At 24.5% G+C, this 15,605-nt stretch overlaps 2 protein-coding genes across 3 annotated transcripts; both read left to right on the top strand.

The window, feature by feature from the left end:
* Nucleotides 1-3,259: 3,259 nt before the first annotated feature.
* LOC113551643 (pre-mRNA-processing factor 39-like) lies at nucleotides 3,260-15,267 on the top strand. 2 transcript variants are annotated; one of them, XM_026954002.1, is made up of 18 exons: nucleotides 3,260-3,664; nucleotides 3,739-3,849; nucleotides 5,169-5,255; nucleotides 5,652-5,840; nucleotides 5,905-6,034; nucleotides 8,410-8,531; nucleotides 8,611-8,730; nucleotides 8,809-8,934; nucleotides 10,732-10,880; nucleotides 10,952-11,077; nucleotides 11,138-11,312; nucleotides 11,377-11,484; nucleotides 11,557-11,721; nucleotides 11,783-11,927; nucleotides 11,986-12,194; nucleotides 12,261-12,320; nucleotides 12,381-12,574; nucleotides 15,076-15,267. In XM_026954002.1, the coding sequence occupies exons 2-18, from the start codon at nucleotides 3,742-3,744 to the stop codon at nucleotides 15,176-15,178; spliced, it is 2,316 nt and encodes a 771-aa protein (XP_026809803.1). In that variant the 5' UTR covers nucleotides 3,260-3,664; nucleotides 3,739-3,741; the 3' UTR covers nucleotides 15,179-15,267. The 2 variants fall into 2 exon arrangements, with proteins under 2 accessions (XP_026809803.1, XP_026809805.1); XM_026954004.1 differs by having other exon boundaries at nucleotides 3,260-3,671.
* LOC113551644 (fumarylacetoacetase) lies at nucleotides 13,310-14,766 on the top strand. The gene has a single exon (XM_026954005.1). It carries the CDS (start codon nucleotides 13,451-13,453, stop codon nucleotides 14,681-14,683), a length of 1,233 nt encoding a protein of 410 aa, XP_026809806.1. The 5' UTR covers nucleotides 13,310-13,450; the 3' UTR covers nucleotides 14,684-14,766.
* Nucleotides 15,268-15,605: the final 338 nt, after the last annotated feature.

The raw sequence follows: 15,605 nt of genomic DNA, 5'->3' as shown, positions 1-15,605 counted from the left end.
AAAATTTATGAAAAATATATAAAAAGAAGAATTTATTATTAAATTAAAAAATATAAAGTCATTTTATGGAGATTTGGTAGATAATATAAAAGAAGAAGGTCTTATTTGGTATAATATCTGGAGTGAAAAAGAAATTAAAGATAATATAGATTTTCTTGAATTATGATTTATTAATCTGCTTTTATAATGCTTCTTCTTAGACATTTTTGTTTTTGCTTTATATTATAGCTTACTTAAAAAATTAAAAACATGGCTTCGCAGTAGTATGACACAGCTTCGCTTGAGAATGGCTTAGCGCTTATGTATATCCATAGTGATATTTTAAAAAGTCAACAATTCAAATATAATTGATGATACAATTAAGCTTTTTTGTGTGGAGCCTCGACGTATTTAATTTTTATTTGATCGTGATTAATGATGAAGATTTTTTTTATAAATATTTGATCAATCTTTTTTTTTTCATTTTTTATTATATACATTTAAAAAAAAAATAATAGTATACCCTAACTTATTGAAATTTTACTTTTTTTTTTTATACGATTTAATAAAAAACAGAATTTATGATAAGTGTATTGTTTTTTCGCCCCCCCACGAGAAAAATTTCTGCGGTCGGCCTTGTTTTGTGACATATCTTAATTCCTATTTTCATTTTTCTAATTTCTATGCTACTATGCTAGATCGTATTAAACTTATAATATGAAGCAATATACTCATTATTTATGAATATAGAGGATATGTTTTAGAATTGTGTTTGTTGTCAAGTTATGATATGGGGATTAAAATCTAGGAAAAAATAGCCCCAGAAAAAAAGCGCCCAACAACATTAATCGGAAAAAAAGCCCCGTACCAAATAAATGTATTATTTGTTATTTTGTTATGATTTACATAATTAAATATAATCTATGTAACACTTCTTTAACGTATTTAAAAGTGTAGCTGCAATCTGAATTTAACATAGTCGATAATTGTTATAGGTCATTTGTACCTACATAATTTTAAAAAATATGTTTAAGGGTATAAATATTTTTATATGTTTTTATATTAGGAGGTGAATAATAAGATAGTGAGGATTATGCTTTGAGTGGATATTCTGATTAGGTGGATAAGAACACTCGTAGACAGCTGATTGAATTGCGCTGACCAAAGTTTGTGAAATGTGGATTCTATTTCATTGCATGTTTCGAAGAAAATATTTAATTATTAATTAATAATTATTTTATTATATTATAATTATTATTAATAGTGCTATTTTTAATTCCATTTTTTCATGGAAAAACGTGAATGATTCAAATTATGAATTGTGTGGTTTATCAGATTGGTAATTGACGATTTAAAAAAATCAATAAATTGGGTGCCTTAGCTTAGATGAGTTGGCAATAAGTAGGGCCAGAAGGTGAAATGACTGAAAAAGTGAAAACCCGTACATTGGTACGGAATTGGAAAATAGTCGACTTCTAGAATTTTTAACTCAGCTGGGGTAGCTGAAGGGTATGGGAAGTGCTTAGCACCGTCGGCGATGAACGTGCGTCCTAAAATGAGGATAAAAATTGATCTAGAGCTTAAAATTGAAATATAAGTACTTGGCCTGGGAAAACAATATACTGCCAACAGGAATAGAGTTTATTTAAATTGAAATACTTGTTGTTTGGATGGTAGAGAGTTGAAAGGTAGTGGATGGTGTTGGATTATTTAAATATTTAATCTTTATTATTTAATTGTTAAAAACAAGATTTCAATTTTTTTTCTCATTGCTTGTTGAGTGGCAAATTAATGGATAGCGCATAGAGTAGGATATCGTCTGCAACCTGTATATAATAAATTATTGATTATGTGAATTTTATAATTTTATTTAATATATTTCGAGACAAACTGATATCGTAATCGATATATTTTATTACGTTTTATCGAAGATAATAAATTTATAAATACTTGTAGTAGTATTTATAATTAATGGTTTTATTTATAAATTATAATATTTTAAGTGTAGAAAAATATTATTTCATGATGAAACACGGTACCTACGTATGATAAATAATTTGGAGACTATAGGAATAAAAATTATAATCAGTTTTTTTCTATTTTCCAGTGTTTCTAAAAAAATCAACCCCGGAAAATTGTCCACCCGAGCAGCAGCTTATTTGTGGCACAGAAACGTAGAACAAAAATTAATAAAAATAAAAGTAAAAACATTTTTAATTATATATTTATATTATTATTTCTAATAATTTATTAATAAATAGTAATTACTCCAGGTAGTAAAAGTAGTGATATCAAAAATCCGGATTATTCCGAAATCCAAAATTTAAGATTCGGATTATTCAATTATCTGAATAATTTAAATTTTCAGATATAAATAAGATTAAACTAACATTGCAAAACCGTATTTAAGTCGAATATATTTGAAATATGTAGGTAATACCAATATTTATATAATATTCAGATATTTTCATCAATAAATAATTGCTTATTATGATAAAAATAAAATGATGTGGGTAACTATATGAATAATAATAAATAACAATAAATAATTATATGAATAATTTTGAGTGAAACAATTATTTTAAATTTCAAATCTTACAGATTTAAAATAAAACAGTCTAAAACGTAAAAATTAAATAAATTTTAAATAATTAAGCAACAAGTTTAAAATAATCGGATTATTCCGATAATTCAAATTTTATCTGTCTTCTACTCATATGCATTCTATTCAAATATTCGGATCATCCGATATATTCGAATGGTGAATACTAATAGAATCCGTATATTATAGTAACACCACTACACCAATATTCCAACTATATAAACACAATAATATACACCACTATATAATTAGAAGTAATAGAAGCAAAATATCATGTCCCATATTATGTAAATATTACAGTATTATATTGTTAACAGTGATAAAAATAGATATTTTGTCATTTCCGTCACTCAATTTGGGGAAAATAACTTAAATAACAATAAAAACGGTGTTTTTTTTTTTTTTAATAACATTTTTTTATATAAAACAATAATTATTTAAATTAATATTATATATTTATGTCCTCCATCGGCTCCATAAATCGTTAACATAATTAATATTTATTTTAATATACAAGTTGAAAGATGTTCAAGTCATGGAAAAAATGTATTTCTTGGAGAAAATATTGTGTTGTATACTCTCAAAATGGCGATTATTAATTATTATCAATTTTATACTGCTTAGTGCTTATCAATGTAATATTTATGCTTAAAACATTTGCCAATTTGCCATTAAATTTTTGCCTTTAAAGTTTTAGGTTTTAACTTTTAAGTTTTAATTTTAAACTGTTAATAATATTGCAGTATAATATTCTTTTAATGTATATAGTTTATAATTTTGTAGACACTAGCCTGTAGTTTTCAACTGTACTTATAAGAAAATTTTACTGGCACTTAATGCATAGTGTCTACAGATGTAATTTTACATTTTATTATTTTTTGACCAAATGAAGAATTAATTTACAATGCGAATTTTTAAGAAACATCGTGATTTGTAATAAAATATATCATGTAACAGTTTTCAGTATTAGTATCTTAAATTTTGTAATATAAGGGTCTAGAGTACAAATACAATAATTATTGATTATCATTCACCCTAACAACTCACGATAATTTGAAGAAAGTATTAATATACCCCGAAATAGTAAGCTGTAAATATAAGAATTTACAATAGTTTAAAATTATTTAAGGGTATTGAAGACAAATTTAAATTTAAAGATTATGTCATCCGACTCAGAAAACACTAATCATACAAGGAAATCTGATACAGTTTATGATGAATTGGAAAAACTAATTTCTTCCGTGGATGCTGAAGAAAAAGAATTGAAGGTTTGTAATTAACATCTACCTACTACATATATTTTTTATGTTTAAACAATTAATAAAAAATTTATTTTTATCATAAGGGCTAATATTTTCTATTATATTTCAGCTGTTACACCTTTTTATAAAATTAAATTATTCGAGGACTATAGCCACTGGTTTTACCATAGCTTGAATTATTGAAAACATTAGGTTTTATGCTTTTAATATAATTTAACAATGTACCTTAATACTAAATTATTATATAATTTTAATTAAACCAAATTTATTTTTGTATTTTGTATCTGAAAAATGTATCATATTTTTTTAGAAGATAAAAATTATACATATTACAAAAATAGATTATTTTTTAGTATATTAAGAAACCATTGGGGTGAATATATTATACATTTTTAAGTTATCGTTTATGTTAATGTATTTTTTTTTAATTTAATCATTTGAAAAGTAACACCTTTTTTTTATTACTTATTTCTGTTATATTAAATTTACTATCCATAGAACTATTCCATGATATTTTTGGTCTTCTTAGTTACTTTAAATTGATGAATATAAATATAAGAGGTAACTTGATACTTACATTTGTTTATTTTGTTATTCATTTATGTGATAGACAGTAATAAAGAGGTGAATTGCTTTGCTATACCACTGTATTGTTTTAAAATCCTACTTGTGCTTTTTCCTCAGGATAAACATATGAATAATATTTTATGTACGATTTAGTTATATTTATTTAAAAAATAAGCAAAGTAATCCTTATCTTTAATCAAATACAGGATTATTGTAATGTTGCATTTTTATTTTAAAACATATATCTTTAGATATGCATATATTTACTTTAGATTGAATTAAGTAAATAAATAAAAAGTAATTCAATAAATCCAAAGTTTAACCAATTTAAAATTTTAAACCCATATTGCTTGAAAATATAAATGAGTCATGTCTACTGTCTACAATATAAAAAAAAATAGTTATTTAGATATTAACATAAAAAAAATTCTTACCTATAGCTCAGATAATATCTATGTTAAATTATTTGATTTAAAAGCTATTTATTCATATAATATGGCAATATTAAAAGATATAGATAATCTATTCCATTTTTAAAACTACATTCTACTTACATAGAGACTCAGTAAAATTATTTAGTTATTTTAATTTAAAATAGTAATTTTTTGTTAATTAAAAAAATTACCTATTTGTTATTTATAGATATTTGGTGTTACGTTTTAAACATAAATATGTACAATATTAAATAAAACTGTGTATAAATGTATATTAGTTTTATTAAATTACCTATTTTATTCTATGTTGTGTGTAATAACTAGATTAAAATGGAAAAAATCAAATCAAATGGAAATGAAAACAAAACAAAAGAGTCAAATGGAATAGCTGATCTTAAAAATGGAAATGAGGTAACTTACTAACTTGTTATAAAATACATTGAGTTATATATACTCGTTTTGTATTTAAAAATAAATAAATATATATATATATATATACACAAAATATTTTTTATGGGCGACAATATTTAACTAGTGCAGTCCTATTTTTCTTATAATCTAATCCCTAATTTAATGGTGTATATTTTAATTTGTTATCTATTTACTTTATCCAAAAAATAAAATTATCTTAGCCTATTTTATAAGGTAGATTATAATATTTTTAATTAACAATTAACTATAAGTACTTCAGAATTCTATTAATTTAAAAAAGTTACAATGAAGTATTAGTTGAAGTTTTGGGTTTTTTAGATGTGTGTATAATAAGAAATATGCAAGTAAATTAAACTATTATATTAAATGTTTTAGTTTAAAAATAGAAATGAATTAGAAGATAATTCAGTAGCAATGAAAAATGAAAATGAAGAGAAAAAAAGTGATGAAGATGACAATCATCTTGAGTCTAAAGACAGTCAAAATAATTCTGAAGATGGTAAAGAAGAACTGGAATTATCTGAAATGATTGTTTGTGACGAAGTAGCTGGTGATAGTGATGAAGTATGTTTATTATTTATTAAATTTTATTTTATTTAAAATATAATTACAATTAATATTTGTATAGGATGATAATAAAATAGAAGTTGAAGCAACAATTGCTAATGATAAAGATAAATATGAAAAAGATACAAGAAAAATAAAAAAAGATTCAAAAGAAAAAGAAAGCAACAAGAAAAAATATGACAAAAAATCAGGTAATTTTTATACCTAACATATGTGTTTGTTGTTAATTTAAATTCTTGGTAAAGTATCAGTGGCGGCTCGTAGGTTTTTAATGAAGTAGTGCACATCCAAAAAAAAAAATATCTAATTTTATAATATATATTATAGCTATAGCTTGTATTAAATAATTGTTTACAAATTTTAGTTATTTACCTTTTATTTTACAAACATTATCACCAGATAATCAGAATATAATAAATGAGTGAGAGTAAAAATAAATTATAATGCTGACATGCGACAGCGACGTTAAAAATAATATGCTGAAAACAATTTAATTTATTATGTGCATATCAATTCCATTATAACATGGTTTATATATTTTGGCTTGTTTTAATTTTTACACTTCACAAATGTACACAGCGATTGTGTGTACTATACTACTATTGGACTACTACTATAGAGTATACATACCAATACCGTTCTGACGCGGAAAACCATCTGGTCGTTCGGCCTTCTTCAAAATAACCTGATCTAAATATTATGTTATTTTCATGTTCTGAATATTTATATTTATATTTTTATATTTTGAAACATAATCTTAAGAACATTACATGTACTTAGTTGCATTATTATGATTTTTGTTTTCAATTTTTCTTAAGTTTTGGTGGTTAGTGCATGTGCACTTGTGCACATATATACGAGCCGCCACTTTAAAGTATAGATAACAATGATTTGTAGGAGCTTCATGTGTTACTACATTATATATATATTGTCTATTTTCTTGTTTTTCTGCAATCTTCATTAAAATTATAAAAAATTTTGAAAATTGATCTTGCCAGTAGCATCTATTTTGTTTGATAGTTAACTTTTTTTTTCTTGCTTTACATGCCTTGAAGACGTTTAGCAGTTTCTACCAAGATTCTCCAATGGTCCCTGTTATCGGCCTCCTCCATTACTATTACCGTTTGATCCGTTCTTTTTAGATCATTTTTTATACGGTCCATCTACCGCTGATGCGGTCTCTTCTCAGATGGATTATTAGTTAAAACTTTATTGATCAGATTCTGCTTCATCCTCCAAACATGTCCAGCCCATTCTAATCTTTTGGATATTAGAAAACTTTGAATGTTCGGTTTGTTAAAAAGCCTATCTATGTCTCTGTTTTTCCTGCGCTCATATTTCCCATTATCCGGGTTTCGTATAGGGCCATATATTCTTTCAAACCTCAACAGTTTTCCTTTGTCACCCTTTGTTGTTGACCATGGCTCACATTCATATATGATTACTGGACGTAGATAAGTTGTATAAAGTTTTACCTTAGATTCTTTTGATAAAAGTCTTGATTTGAACATTTTTTCATAGGTAAAGTAACTTCGATTTGCTGCCGCTATCCTCAAATTTATAGATTATTAGTCTTAAATAATTAAACATTTATAAATTGATGAGATAGTAATTAACTATTATTAATATTTTAAAAGCATATTATGAGAAATTATTTTGTATTATGAATTTATGACTTTATCGTGGTTATTGTATAGGTATTTATTTATTAATACCAATTTTATTGTATGTTTATTATACATAAACCTATTATTATTATTATTATTTTTTTATTTATTAAATTTTTCTTTATATAATATATAATTATGTATAGATATATTAGGCTATATCCTATATCCCTGATTTAAATTTAATTGGTTACTAATAGAGCAGGGGTGGCAAACCTTTTGAACATTATTGCCAAAAACTATTTTGTTTTTTTTTTCGAGTGTGCCATGAAAAATATTATATATATTATATTCAATATTGTAGATATTATCCTATAGACTTTGGAGAAAGCTCATCTTTCAGTATTTGTCTATGATATAAGGACTGTCCTTTTAATTATTATAAATAAATAAATAAATAAATATAGAATCAATACATTTTTTAATTATTGTATTAAACTTTTAACTAAATATATTATTACAGCTCTATTGATATTGATTAATATAAATTAATAATTGACTTAGCAGCACATTTTTGGTATTGACCGATATGTATAGTATTATAATGTGGAGACTAGATACCCAAACATACTTGAGAGTTAATATGTTTGGCTCTTAAGTCTCCAATATCAATTTGCTAGTCAATTTAATAATCATATTTAAATATTAAGTGAATTATTTAAATTATTTTGTAGTTGACTAGTAACATTTAAATTATAAATTATAATTTTTTTGATTTAACCTAATATCTGTTGAGGTCTAAAAATTATGTTTAACATAAGTGATAGATTAAGGGTTCTATCAATGAATCATCTTCCTCACTAAAACCAAAGTAATGTAAATCTAAGTCATTATTTTACATTTACCTATTGTACACAACTACAGATAGTAAATATTCTACTTAACATTTTATTTTCTAGATTCTAAGTCTAAAGATCGATCAAGAAAAGAAGATTCAAAAAGAGTTGACAAAAAACGTTCAAGAACACCAAGCAAAGATAGGTCAAGTAAGGATAGTTCTTTGAAGAAAAGATCGAAAATTGTACGTTCATTATTTAGTTAGATTATTATTTTACATTTTTGTATGATTTGTAAACTTAAATAATAATTAATTTTATTAGAGTGATAAAGAAAAGGAATCCAAAAAACTTAGAGAACTTGATAAGTTTTGGCAAACTGTGCGTGATGATCCATCTGACTTTATTGGTTGGACCTACTTATTACAATATGTCGATGGAGCGGTATAATTATAAAGTTTATCTATAAAATTAATTTAAGTTACTTATTTAATATTTATTATTTATTTTTATTGTTTTCAGAAAAATATTGAAGCAGCACGTGAAGCTTATGATGCCTTTTTAGATTTATATCCATATTGTTATGGTTATTGGAGAAAATATGCAGACTACGAAAGAAAAAATGGAACTAAAGAAAACTGTGAAAAAGTGAGTTAAACATTTTTTTTTTTTTTATCAATTGAATGGATAACAGATAATTCCATGTATAATTCTTAAACAAAATCCAAAAAAAAAAAAAACTGAAATGGTTATAGAATGTTAAATACTGTTTGGGAGTAGTGTGGGATACATAATTAAATTTAAATTATTGATTTAAATTTAAAATATTGTTCTCATCAGTATAATTACTGCCAGTTATACAACAATATTATTTTGAATAATTTTGTATTATTCACTTTTTTTTACACATTTGTGTTGTGTGTGATTGATAATACCAATAAGATAAAAAAAAAGTACAACTAAGAAGAAGATCTAAGATCATATTGATTTTTAAATTAATTTAAAGTATTAGTTATTTTATATTTGTATAATTACATGTATATATTTTTTAAATGTATAAACTATATAAGATTAAGGATTATAATAATAATTTAAGTATGATTGTTAATAGTAATTATTATATAAGTCAATGTATAGACATTTTTTTTAATGTAAAAATTGTTTTTTTGTTTATTTATTTTAAACACCACAAAGAAAAAATGTTCATTCAAGATGTTCAAGCATTTATTTTTATGATCATAAATGGTAGTTAATAATTATTTTATTAAAATTTAAATCTTTTAATTATATAGTAATTACTTTTTAAAACAATACATTTTTTTACCATATAAATATATATTTTTGATATAATTATTGAGTATTGTAACAGCTATTCAGTTAAATAACAAATGTATTTAAATTTAAATTTGTAAACTAATAATAGTACAAGTTAATAAATTATAAATTCTGATTAAATATGTTTTCTGCTACAAAGACGAAGATACAATTATGAAGTTGGCTGAAGTTTCTACATCTTTAATATTCAAATTAATTATCAATGAAGTTTTATTTTCAAAAACATCAACATTATTCATACATACATTATACATGTCATTCAAACCAAGCTAACAACAGTTCTATAACTTAATTTTAGTATTCATAATTTTGCTAATAAAATACTAAAATTATATTTGTTTTTTTTGTACTGTTTTTTTTTATTTTTTTTTTTATTGTTATTGTTAATGTTTTTGTATAAAACTTAAAACATCTCAAATTTTCAGGTGTTGTGATTGATTTTATCCTTTGCCCAAAATATATTTCCCTCTTAGTAAAATTCTTCAAAGATTTCTTTATAACTATTTAACATGATTTTGGTCTAGATATTTTTCATCAGGTTGCTGCTGGATAAAGCACAAAACACTGCACGCTCCACCGTGGCCCAAAAAAGCACGAATTTCACTAAAAAGTGTGAAAAATATTTTTAATTGAATCTTTAATATCATTAATTTGTATACTGTATTGTTAATTAAATGATATGCCGTGGTTTTAAATAATTATTAGGTGTAATACAAATAATTATGTATTAAGTTTATGTGTTTTATATTACAATTAAGTAATTAAGTAATTAAGATCAATCATTGTGATTATTGTTGTTATTATTAGGTATAATTATTATAGTTTTTATTTATTTATATTTTTATAAATTAAGTTAAATATTTGTTAAATTTAATTTAATGATAAGAAAACATAATCCGGAATTTCGACACACGCCAAGAGCTGTTTTGGATATATTTTGGGTAAGCGGTGATTTATAAAACTAGTCATAAGGTTATTTGTATATGTATTAGATAAACACAGATTTTAAATCCTTTTGTTAAAGGCATGATTATATAATATTTAAGTGAACTCAAAATTGTTAATATTATATTCAGCTTAAATAATTTGTTTGTTTTAAATTGTGCACAGGTATTTGATCGTGGTTTAAAAGCTATACCATTGAGTGTTGACTTATGGATTCATTATATGGGTTATATGAAATCAGCATATCCAGATGATGAAGACATGATAAGGGAACAATTTGAAAGGGCAGTGGAAGCTTGTGGAATTGAATTCCGGTAAGTATATATTTTAAATTAAAACTTTCAAAACGGATGTTTGTAATAATGAAAGAAATTAATCGTTTAAGATCGGATCGTTTATGGGATCATTATATCAAGTTTGAATTGGAATGTAAACAGTATTCAAGAGTTACAGAAATTTATGAACGTCTAATTGCGACTCCCACTCATGGATTTTTAAATAATTTTGAATGGTAGTAATAATACAATATTTGAAATATATAAACATATTTTTTATTTTATTTATTTTTTAGTTTCAAAGACTATGTAAAAAAGTATCCTAAAAACAAAATATTGGAAGCTGTTAAATTTTTGGAGTTAAGAAAAGAAGTATTAGCCGAGATTAAGGAAGCTGATGCTAAAAAAGCACATGGTAGAAAAATTGATTCTGGTTCTGACTCTGATGACATGGCTGATCCTATAGAACAAGTAATCTAAAAAAAATAGTTCAGTTTTTGAGTAATTTTATTAAATGATTTCATATTTTTTTTAGCGAACCAAAGAAGAAAATTTAATGAAAGAAAAAATGATATCATCGCGCATTGCAATACATAAGCACACAGCAGAAATGGTTGCATTACGATTACCCTACGAAGAAATGGTCAGTTCTACACTTATTTTACTTAACATATTAAGTTTAAGAACACTAGTTTAATTTTTCTTTATATTTCAGATTAAACGGCCATATTTTCATGTGAAACCTTTAGAAAGATCTCAAATTAGAAACTGGAAAGAATATTTAGAATTTGAAATTGGCCATGGTACATACAAACGTATTGTGGTGTTATTTGAAAGATGTTTAATTGCTTGTGCTTTATATGAAGAATTTTGGACTAAGGTAATAATTTTTCAAAAGATTAATTTCCATTTAAAAATATAACTAATGATTTTCCTTATAGTATGTTAGTTATTTGGAAAGTCTTGAATCTGATGACCAGGAAGTTAAAGACCGTATAGAGGACATATATATTAGAGCATGCACTGTTCATCATAAGAATAAACCTGGTATTAACTTAACATGGGCTCTACATTTAGAAAATAATGGTAATTAACTTACTTAATATTTCTTATATATATATTTTAACAATTTTTATTGTTTTAGGACAATATGATAAAGCTGCTCAAATTTTAGACATGTTAGACAGTAAAACCCCAAATAAAAAGTTAATAATACAAAGAAGGATTAATTTGGAAAGACGAAGAAATTGTAATGATAGAGTATGCGAGTTATATGAACATTACATTAGTATAGCAAACTCTTCATTAACTTCTATTCTGTTGACCGTTAAATATGCTCGATTTGTGTGGAAAGTAAGAATTTTATAAAAACCTTATAAAAAATTATATAAAATATTAATTTAAAATTTATCTTTTCAGATGTTACACAACAGTGATCGAGCTTCTGAAATTTTATTGGCTGAAGTAGAGAAAATAAATGTTAGTATATTAGTTATTGAATATTATTTTGTTTATAAAAATGTATTCTTTATGTTATAGAATGTTCAAAAAAGTAGTCGTCTGCTGTTACAATTAATTGAAATCAAAATGAGTGACAATCCTATAAATATTTCTGCTGTAGTCAAACTGATTGATAGCATTTTAGTCATGAAGTCCATTGATATTGAACAACAAGTTATTTTTGCTCAACGCAAAGTTGAATTCTTAGAAGAATTTGGCAAGGATATACTTTTGTAAGTAATAAAAAACACATTAAATGGTGCCAAGACAAATATTAGGTATTAAAGAAGGATATAGTTAGGAAAAATAAAACATCTCTGTAATAAAAATATAAATAATCTAATCAGGGGGAAAAATAGACATTTTTTATTTGGAAAATAACAAATATTTTAAACACATAAAATTTACACAAATGCCATATTACACGCTAATTCAACAATTATGCACCAAATTGGTTAAACAATATATACCTATATTTTATATTTATTATGTATACACACACAAACAAATAGTTCTCTGTTCAGAATCTAAAATAATTTTAGTATCAATATTCTAATTTTTAATTTATTAATTAATTATCATATACAAGAATAAATTGGATTACACAAATATGAAAACATTTTTTAATAAAATGCACTAAAAAAATCAAAGTACATTGCTCATTGGATAGGGAGCACCACTAGTTATGATAAATTGAATTATTTCAATAAATTTAATACAATATACTTCTAATTAATTAAATTTATTTATTTAACCTTCAATAGAGGTTACATACATTTATAAAATTAATTCTGATATTATTTTGAAATTAAACATTTCAAAATATGAATCTTTAAATTGAATATCAATGTAATCTCAAAAAAAAAAAAAAAAATAATTGTAACTTTTTTCAGTTGTATTTAAAAAAAAATTTTGATAACATTGGTTGTAAACATTGACCTGGAGGTTCAATTTTTTTTTTTTAATTAACCTTCTTAGGTTACATTATGATAAGAAACTTCATAATTTATCTATAAAACAGTCAGTTATCACTAACTAGTATTCAGTTGACAGTGTTTGAAGTGTTATAATTTTAATAATAATTTCTAATATTACAAAATTGTATTACCATGCCTATGAAAAGTTATATATCGTACTCTAGTGAATCACATTTTCCAATAGAAAATCTTCCATATGGTGTATTCTCAACTGTTGATGATCCAACACATCGAATAGGAGTTGCTATTGGTGATAAAATTTTGGATTTAAAATATTCCAAAAATGTTTTTGATCATCCTTTATCTGAAATATTTCAACAGTCGTCGCTTCAAAGCTTAATGTCTTCGGATAAGAAAACATGGTCTCAAGCTCGTAAATTGATTCAATCTTATCTACGTATTGAAAACTCTGAGAATTTGAAAAACGGTGTATTTTGGGATCAAAATGAAGTTGAAATGCATTTGCCTACTTCAATAGGTGATTTTACTGATTTTTTTTCATCTTATTATCATGCTTACAATTGTGGTTCTATCATGACACCTGATAAACCTATAGCAGATAATTGGAAAAACATGCCAGTCGCATACCATAGTCGAGGATCATCAATTAGGATATCTGGTACACCTATTGTTCGACCAAATGGACAGTATTTAAAAGACGGAAAAGTGACATTCGGTCCTACAGAAATGTTAGATTATGAACTAGAAGTGGCATTTTTTGTTGGTGGTACATTGAATTCTTTGGGAGAACCGATATCGACCAGCAGAGCTTCAGATCATATATTTGGTATGGTTCTGTTGAATGATTGGAGTGCCAGAGACACGCAGTTATGGGAATCATTTTTTCTTGGACCGTTCCTTTCTAAAAATTTTATTACGACTATTTCACCTTGGATAGTGACAATGGAAGCCCTAGAAGAATTCAAAACGAACAACTTTAAACAAGATCCAGCTCCATTAGAGTATTTACTGCACGACAATATTAAGTACAATTTTGACATCAATTTAAATGCAAGTGTTTGTGATCCAAAATCACAGAAAACTTATTCCATCTGTAATACCAACTATAAGTATATGTATTGGACTCCATTACAACAAATTGCTCATCATACCATTAATGGCTGCAATTTACAACCGGGTGATATACTGTCATCTGGAACAATTAGTGGTCCTGAAAAGGAACAGCAAGCTTGTCTGATAGAGAGAAATATCGGAGGAAAAATATTTGTAGATCTAGGGGAAAGAAAGTTGAAATTTTTTGAGGATGGTGACGAAGTAACAATATCTGGATTTTGTCAAGGAAACGGATACAAAATTGGTTTTGGCAACTGTAGCAGCAAAATTCTTCCAGCAAAAAACTTTTAAATATAAAATAATAGGAATTGTAAAAATAATATATTATATGAATTATTTTATTTTATTGACTGAATTATATTGTGATCTATTTAAATGGTTTTATTGTATATGAATAAATATTTTATATAATAAAATTGAACTTGGAAAGAAATATGTTATAAATAAAAAAAACTAGTGTCAGTTTTTTTGTAAATCTATTTTTAAACAATTCATGTTAAGGTTCTATGATTTTGATGAAAATATATTTATAAGCAAATTGGTGATACTCGAATTCATGCACAATTATCAATATCATTAGAGACCACCCAAATCAACTTATATAAAAACATTTTATTGAAAATCGCAAAAATATAAGTATAGCCGTTGTTTTAATATTTATAAATTATAATACTTTGTTTTAGGATCAACAAAGCTACTGCAGAATTGAAAAGGTATATGAAAACATACAACGAAAGTGAAAAAAAAACAGAACTTATAGACACTCCTTGTAGTGCCAAAACATAATATTACCATGATGTTGACCATTTGTTTTTAATAAGTATATTTTATTATAAACTTTTCATAAATGTAAATAAATCCATATTTAAATATTATTTAATAATTTGATGATATTTATTTGAGTTTGTCATTATGTTGTAACTAAATCTAAGTCTTTAAAGCATTTTTATATATTATGTATTACAAGTACATTGACATTTGAAATAAACTTAATTGAACTCCTCGAGTTCTATGTGTAAGGGATATCTAAACAGTAATGAAGTATACACAGAAAATACAATTTTAGTTACAGATTAATTAATTAATCATTATTATTTTACATTTTGTTATTTATAAAATCTATTCAACTATTTTGTCTTTTACTAATCTCTTATTAATTACTAAAATATTTTAAATTATATAAAAGTAGTCAATAAAAAAAAAAAAAAATTTG

Source organism: Rhopalosiphum maidis, chromosome 2 (assembly GCF_003676215.2).
Source record: "Rhopalosiphum maidis isolate BTI-1 chromosome 2, ASM367621v3, whole genome shotgun sequence".
Classification (NCBI taxonomy): Eukaryota; Metazoa; Arthropoda; class Insecta; order Hemiptera; family Aphididae; genus Rhopalosiphum; species Rhopalosiphum maidis.
Note: the sequence above shows the minus strand (reverse complement) of the source record. Positions and strands in the feature narration are given on the sequence as shown.